The 8,434-nt window shown below is 45.4% G+C and overlaps 1 protein-coding gene across 1 annotated transcript in view; it reads left to right on the top strand.

Annotated features, from left to right (window-relative positions):
- The window catches only part of LOC116834710 (growth hormone secretagogue receptor type 1-like), a 12,289-nt gene extending 5,134 nt beyond the window's left edge, over nucleotides 1-7,155 (top strand). The window contains exon 3 of the mRNA XM_032796998.1: nucleotides 7,100-7,155. Coding sequence (XP_032652889.1) covers nucleotides 7,100-7,155 — 56 coding nt within the window. The remainder of the gene's footprint in view (nucleotides 1-7,099) is intronic.
- Nucleotides 7,156-8,434: the final 1,279 nt, after the last annotated feature.

Below are 8,434 nucleotides of genomic sequence, written 5' to 3'. Positions count from 1 at the left end.
AAGCCACTTTGCAATCTATTGTGTTTGGCCTCGCACGGAAGGGCAGAGAACTGAATCTGTGTCTCCGCATCCTGCACGTGCTCTAACCATTGAGACATTCTTTCCCTCCTTTCTACAGGGTGAAGAAGACAGGTTCTTTTCTCTTCATTTGGGAGCCTGAGAGCATCTGGGCAGGATTCTTTTGGTGCTAAAGGTGAGGTACAATTGCGGGGGAGAGGGTAAAATTTCAAAAAAATTGATTTATGCCTCTACCTTGTTATGCTTAATAAGAAGTTTTTTTAAAGGGGATATGGCCAATACGCTCATTTATTTAGCGTATAATTAAGTATTGAATTAGGCATATTGCATTTTTCACTACAATATAAAAACAAATCCCTCTCACCCCTATAGGTAGTATGTGTCTTCCTCCACCTCGGGTCCTCTACCAGCGGACCTGGGGAGTTTGAGGGTTCTGCGCAGTATCTAGCTGTTCTAGGCACTGCACTTCTCTGGACAGAGAGCTCTGATGCTGTTCCTGGGATCTTGTTGGAGCCACTCACCCAGCTTAGGAGTTCACAGCCCCCCGAGTGCTCTACCACCACTGGACCACTTTGGACCTTCACTTTCCCATCCCTCTAGTTTCCTCTTTCCAGGCCCTGGTATTCTCCAGCTTTCTCATATTCCCTTCTTCCGATGTTGCTGTCACTTGGCATGCTATATCTATCACCACGCTGGTCTTCTGCGCCTTGTCTATTACCACGATGTCTGGTTTGATTTGGCCAGTACCTGCCTGTCCGTCTGGATTGGAAGTCCCATCGAATCTAGCCCTGCTATTCTTCCAAACCTTCTTGTGGAATCTCCCATTCTGGTCTGGAGGTCTAGCCCATACGCTGTGCAGATGTTCCTGTATGCAAATGCCAGCCACTTGGTTGTGCCGTTCAGTGTATGCTGTTCCTGCCTGCATCTTACATCCTGCCACTATGTGTTGGACTGTCTCTGAGGCCTCTCTGCACAGTCTGCACCTGGGTCCTCTCTAGTGTGGTAGACCTGTTTCAATGAATCTTGGGTGCTCAGTGCCTGTTCCTGTGCTGCTAGACAGTGCCTCAGTGCTGTCTTTATCCAGCCCTTTCCAGCCACTGGTAGGATTTCCCAATGTCAGCCCCTCAGCTATCTGTCGATGGTCCATCCCATGCAGGTCTTGTTGCCCATGGGCCTTCTTCTGCTTGTCTTCCTCATCATGTCTGCTGCTGCCTTCAGGCATTTCTCTCAGCAGCTCATCTTTAGGCGGCCATCTTACTGATGTACTCCTGGATGTTCCGGGTTTTCGTCCAGGACAGTGCCCTTGACGCTCACCAAGCCCCGCGCCTTCTTTCCGGCTGGTATATGATCTACTGGGTGTTGGACTTGGGGTGGAAGCCGTCCGTGCATTGTGAGGAGCTTCTCGGGTCTTCACATCGCAGCCTCCATTGTCCTCCTTTGGCCAGCTCACTTATTACCTGCAGGGGTATCTGATGACCGGAGGGTGTACCGTTGATGGCGTGGATCTTGTTCTTTATTCCCACTGAGCTGGCTTTCAGGACCTGTCTTATCTTTGGTGATACTTGGATGTCTGTCTTCCTTGCCTCCATCGTGGTTTTCCATTGACTGGGGACACAAGTACTTTAGCTGGTCTGTATGTCTGCTATGTGGCCGCTGGTGTTCCCCATCAGTCTGACTACCTTCCTCTCTTTCACTACATCCGGCCACACTTTTCTCCAGTCCGAATTGACATTCCCTATCCTCACTGTAGATCCGCGTCAAGTGGATTACAGTCGATGTCTCGTCCTTCTTAGCATACAGCTACGATGTCAATCCCTGTAGAGGAGGTGGCTAGCATAGTTCCACTCCTGAACCTGTACCCGTATCCAGTCCTTTGTGATTATCTGCTAGGGGGTTTAAGCTATGCAGAACAGCAGCGGGGACAGTACATCACCTTGGATCTGCCCACTTGATGGCCAACTTGTGCAAGCTGCCTTGAGTTGACTTCCCAGTGTTGTCCTTCCATAGTCCCATTGAGTTCTTGAGAAGGTCCTTAGTGTCCTATTGACTTTGTTACAGCACCAGACATTCACATTATCCACGTTGTCGGCATTGCGCGGGCTTTCCTGTATCAATCCAGGCTGTGCTCGATTGGTCTGTCTAGACTTGAGCGACTGCTCTATCTCATGAGCAACTGTGTTTGAGCCTCTGGTGTGTTCCAATTGCCCTCTGACGCTGTGCTCATGTCCTTGGCCCATATGGTCCTGTAGCTTGGTGGCTATGATGCCTTATAGGACTTTCCATGTGTGGGAGGGCCCGTATTGGCCGTCTGTTCCCTTGCAGGGGTCTTTCTGATCAGCCCTATTCCTTTCTTGTGTTAGCCAGTATTGGGTGGGAGCCTGCTGCTAGCAGTTGGTTCATCTGTGCTGCTAGGCGTTCATGCCTTGCTGTTAGTTTCTTTACGCAGTAGGTGTGGATCATGTCTGGTCCAGCTTTCATGTTCTTGACCCGCTGCTGGATGTCTTCTACTGTGATGGTGGATGGTTTCTGTTTCGGGAGATGCGTGCTCTGTTTCTCAGGTCCTGCAGCCTTTGCACTGGTGTTATTGAGCCTCTCTTTTCTCCCATATGTTCTTCCAGACTGTTCAGTTTCTGCTGCCTGCTGGCTTCTGCTATTATGTGTTTTGCACACGCTGGGAGTTATACCTTTGGATGGTCCTTGGGAACAGGGCATTTACTTTTTTGGCCTTTGCTTCTTCTAGTGTAATTCTTTAGCTGGTAGCCATGCTGTGAGCCTTTGTTTAGCAGTCTCTAGGGCCTCAGATGGGTCAGGCCCTTGGTATTTTTTCAGTAGCCAAGTCTTATTCTTAATCTCTACACCCTTCTGTAGTTCCCCCAGCTGACTAACTTCTCTCGGAGTGCCTGATCTTATCCTCCAACCTCATTTTTCCAGGGTGGTTACATACTTGATTGTTCTTCTTATCGTGTAAGCCAAGCATTCTCCAGGATTACAGAGGCTGTTGCGTCTACCAGTTCATTGGTTTGAGTTATGGTGGTAGTAGGATATCATTGAGGCTCTATGGGCATCTTCTAACATACTATCTGAGGGTACTTCTCCACTGGAGCCTTGGTAATCGGTCTCAAGGATCTGACTTGCTAGCTAGTTTCGCATGACTTGATGCCTCATATCAGTATGTGCTCTGCCAATGAGCAGGTGGCAGTGACGTTTCAGCTGAGGTGTGGGCTGCAATCCACTTATTCTTCCGATGTCTCTGAGTCGGGGATGTTACGGAGTTGGTCTATCTCAAGCTGTGAGAGCGCTTCCCTCTTTACTATGTTGAAGCTGGTAACTAGCTGTTTCCAGAATATGTGGGCTGTAGGTCTTTTTGTTCCATCCATCAGTCCCCTCATATGTTTATATATCCCCTCTCTTAGGTCTCTGTTGTAGCGCATTCCATTCAATTCGGTTCTCTTGTCTCTCCATGAATGGTTTGTTCCCAGTAGCCCACTTCTGGTCAGATTGTCCTGGTCTCACATCTGGTGCGGACCTTATTAAATCGCCGGCAATGTCCAAGCCAGCATGACTCTCCTAGTTCATGTCACTCTTCATATTTGAGTGGGCAGGTGAGCATTAGGGGTCTTTTTTTTTTTGCCCAAGGGACCCCTATTGAAAGTTGGGTACCAACCGGATTTGAACCCCGGTCACTCGTATCAAAGGGCAGTGCTCTTAAACCACTATGCTATCCAGTTCACTATATCTAGCTATCTATATATATAAATACTAAAAGGTTGCAGATGGATTTTATACACCTCTACCCGAAATAACCGCTGTCCTTGGATCCAAAAAATCTTACTGTGTTATCGGTGAATCGCGTTACATCGAGTGCTTCAATTTCGCTGGAGTCGGCCCCCCACCCCCTCCCGAGCACTGCTTTACCACGTTATATCCAATTTCATGTTTATTCGGTCACGTTATATCAGGTAGAGGGGTAGTTACCAGTTTTTAGTGTTGTTGCGTCAGTTTCAGTGGCGCTGAAACTGACAGAAGGAGGGAGCTTGCGCCTTTGCTGAACGGGTTTGAAGCTTTTGATGTTGCATGGCAGAATGAACCCAAGTTTTATGGCATACTTTTTTTTATAGTAATAAAGTTTTTATACAAAGGTTTTTGGATTTGTGTGTTCCATTGGAAGCTGTTAATTATGAGGTAGTTAGTGCTTTTAATTAGTATTTTTGGGGTGGTTATTTGGGTGTATATGCAGCCTGTTTGTTTTTAATTACTTGCTTAGTTTTAAAATGACGTCTTCATTAACTTAGATATAACAGCACAGGAGAAAGGGGAGTTGGGCCTATTTTTTTTTTTTATTCACAGTAATAGTTTAGATAACACAGAAAATTCGGAACAACAACCAGTAGTCAAGACTCTATCATCCCTTCCTTTAACTCTCAGGATTACCTTGCCACTCCCAGAAACCCAAGGTGTCCTCAAAAAAATCCCATCAGCAACTAGAAATAGATTCCAGATGAGTGCTGCTAAAATGGTGCAGGGATTTCTTACGCCCATGTTCTATGCCACCTATAAGCGATCACATTTTTGTTTTTCCTACCTCGCGCTTTATGCATAGGTGTAGGATAGTATATGCTTTAGAAACCCTGGCAAGAGGTGCTCCAAAAGCCTCAGCGGATGGGGGGATGCTGGATGGACAGACAGACTAGATAGGGAAAGCAAGGGACCTGCCATCTTTCATTTTTTGTCAGTAATTTTTGGGTGAGACAAGCCCTATATTTCTAAGCTGGAAGGGAATCAACTCAGTGGCTTACCAGTTTCCACATTTCTGGCAGAAGTTTCTAACTTATGCATTAGACCAACTTCTGAAGTTGTGTTTACCATAAATGAACAAATGAGAATGTTTCCAAACCTCCAGCCTGGTCTCCTGGGTTTCACTGAGATTGCTTTCTAACCTGATCTTCTGATTCTATTAGCGAATTGTCTATTGTATAATTCATTATGTATAAGTCAACGTGTTTAATGTTGTTCTACACTGATGGCAGTGAAACTTGGCAAGGCTGACAGGATTAACTGAAACATAGAGTTGCCAATAGGTACAATGAACCAGCACTGAGGGAGGTTTTGTACTGGCCTGAATCCACTGTGTGAGAGGCTGTTCATATACTGTGACAAAATAACTTGCCAGCATCATCAGCCTTTGAAAATTTGTGATTGTCAAAGTGAAGTCCAGTGCCAGATCCACTGCCAGTGAACCGGTCTGGGTCCTGGAGGACGAGAGAAGCACCATAGAAAAGTAGCTTAGGGCCTGTCTGGGTTCTTGTTTGGGTACCAGGCTAATGGTTGCTGCTGATGGTTGTGCTGGCCTTGCAGTTTGATGGTTGACTCGTGTCTCTACGAGACACCGAGAGATTCTGGAGTCTGAGTCAGGCAAAATGTCTTCCTCTGGCATCTGTATGTGAAATCAAAGCATAAATCCAGATGTGTCTATAGTAATACTTCATAGTGTAAGGATTACATTGCCCATAACATTGTTATTAACAAAGATTATTTAACATAAACCATTTCAATTTCTATTCTTTATTGTAGATAAAGCATATGGAGCATCTACACAAGAATGGGATCTAGTTTGACAATCATTCTCACTTTGTTCTGATGTACGCCTGTAGCTTATTCTCTATTTTTCTAAAATTCTAATCTAATGCATTTACCTTTCTAAAGAGGATTAACAACCCAGATGAGGCGAGTTGTGTGACCTCATTCTGAGGAGCTCTGGCTGCAAGCTGCTGCTCAATGCACCATGAATCTGTGACATGAGCTGTTATAACTCCTCTGATGAGCTACAGTGAGTGCCACTCATGCATGGATATGCAAAATAAACATACTTATGCAAACATTCCTCACCAGTGTCCTGGGTTAGCTGGTTCAGGTCGCCTGAAAGCACCAATATCTGTCGTGGATACATTTGCAATTGAGGGTAGATTCTGACTTTACTTGTTCCCTGAACAGGGGCCCTGCTCTTGAACACAGTCCTATTAAAAATCATTGGGTATTTCTAACAGTAATATTTCAGCTAAGCCAGCTGTCAGAATTGGCCCTATGAGGGCTGTGTTCAGGCTCCATAGTGGGGATGTGGAGACACTTCTCACTGAATGTAAAAGGAAACACTGCTCTGAAAAGATTCTTTAGAAAGTGACATTTGACAGTTCACAAAATCGTTTTTGATAAATGGTCTCCATTTTTTCCTCCTGAGCATCTGCATGGAGCCCTGTTGTACTCATGGAAGTACTACTTGAATTCTGAGACAGGATCCCTGGATTCCATGGCACTTCTAATGGAATGCTGTGCTGGGGGCTAGTGAGAATAGAGATGTTCAGTGTTTTAAAAATAAAGTGCAAACTTGTGGTCAGGACAGTATCCCTGGAATACTTCCCGGGGCAGGAACTTGACTATAAGTCTATATAACTAACAGGATAATGGCCAAATCATGAGTCAGTTTGGTGGAGAGTGGGAGTTTGCGCTATCGATGAGGACTGAAGTAAAAACTAGGAATAATGAATAATGTTAAACTGTGACGTCACATCTTAAAGCAGCGACATTGGGTTGCGTAACTTTGACTGGGCTTGCCTGCTCATCAGTTGCATTGAGAATCCAGTGCGTGTGAAGTGAGTGTTCATTGAAAGTTCGCAAAGCCTGAACATTTCAGTGAGATTTTTATCATGAAAATTTGGTGCCTTATTCCTTCAGGCTGATCATCCACTTGTTGTTCACTAATCTCGTTCGAAAGACTACAGCACTCCATGGGTGAGCTCTGTTGACAGCCCTTCATTTTGTGCATAAATGGGAGATGATCTTTCTTCGGAAAACCTGGTATATGTATTTCTTTAATTACTACACAGTCTTTTGTATTCCTGCATGCCTCCTAGGGCTCCAGTCAAGATCGAGCGGCGGTTTGCTGCGAACCATTACTTTTTACCATTCCTTCCCTGCTGCAATTTCTGCTTTGTAAAAGGATCACTCGCTGTCTCTACTCACATAGCCTTTGCTTAAAAGAGCCATGTGGAGCTTGGGGTTTTCTCTTCACTTCTCCTACGTCCAGATAGAACTTACAGTGAGGCCACAGTAGTTAGAGCTGCAGCGGAGTTCTGTACTTAACTTCTTGTTTTTGCTTTATGAATCTGTTGAGCTGGTGTGCACATGCAGCTTGTTGAAAACACTTACCATGTGCACTTGCTGAGGGAGGTTTGTATTGGTTCGCTGTATTCATGATGAGAGGGTGTAGGCCTTGTTGACAGTAATAATTTGAGAGGATGACCCTCCGCTCCCAAACCCACTACCACCTAAACCCCGGCTCGGACCCCAGATTCCAGGGTGTAGCCCCCGAGTAGGTTAAGGAGTAAGCAACTCTGTGTCTTCTTGACTTTTCTGTTGGTTACGAAACTAAACTGTTTGCGTTGCTTACTCTACGTATCACTCTGCGCATGCCCTGTGATATGATTAGTGACTCTTCTCTTCGAAGATGTCTCCTGTGTGTGAGAATCCCAATAGATCGATTCTGAGACACGCGGTATGTTCAGTCTGCACCTTTCAGAAGCTGGTTAACCTACATGCTGCTTTGTTGTCTGTTTTTTATATTTCATTCTCTTTTTCCTATACATCAGCTGTTCCAATGTAGCCCTAGAAACGGAGCTTATAAGTAACTCACAATATTTTCACATTGCTTTACCCAGGTTGGTTAATCTCATTATCATGATAGAATGTGCTTCATTCATGTGATCCTCTAACTATTGGTTGTATGTAATATGACAAAGCTAGAAAATAAGCTTTTTTAAAATGTTTAAAAACTCCGCTACGCTTAAAAATTATATTAATGCACGCACCCTCCGAATCAGCTGTATTTTAGTTAGCGAGGACCTAGTGAACGGTTCTTGGTTTTGTTTGTGAGGCCTTCCACATTGAAGAATCTCTCGAGCACGGCGGTGCCATAGTTGCCTACCCCTCTGTTCTGGGGTCTGCGGTCAGCCTTTCTGCCCAAGTGGGGTCATACAGTATAATGTTCGCTGCAATGAGCCGAAAATGCAGGATGTGAGTGAATGTTGTCAGATGTTATAACCTTATATTGATTTTCTTTGATTATAGGTATATTATAAATTTTAGGCTTTCCATCATCTGGTAATGCCGACGCCTAGATGATTCTCTAAAGGTGATACAAGCTTGCAAGAGTTTCCTGCCCTAGGTGTGAATACTTTACTACCCTGCGCCTTCTCGCCGCTTCGCACCATATTGGTGGCCCCATAGCTGGTCTTCTGCTGCTCGCTCTCTCCCTCTCCCCTCCCGCCTTGGGCTTATTTGTTTCTTACTCCCCTGTCCGCATCCGTTGGCAGCTCTCATCCACCCCACACCAACTCCCCTCCACCCGAGCACCCCGCCCCCC

This window comes from Chelonoidis abingdonii, chromosome 8 (assembly GCF_003597395.2).
Source record: "Chelonoidis abingdonii isolate Lonesome George chromosome 8, CheloAbing_2.0, whole genome shotgun sequence".
In the NCBI taxonomy this organism is placed as follows: domain Eukaryota; kingdom Metazoa; phylum Chordata; order Testudines; family Testudinidae; genus Chelonoidis; species Chelonoidis abingdonii.
Note: the sequence above shows the minus strand (reverse complement) of the source record. Positions and strands in the feature narration are given on the sequence as shown.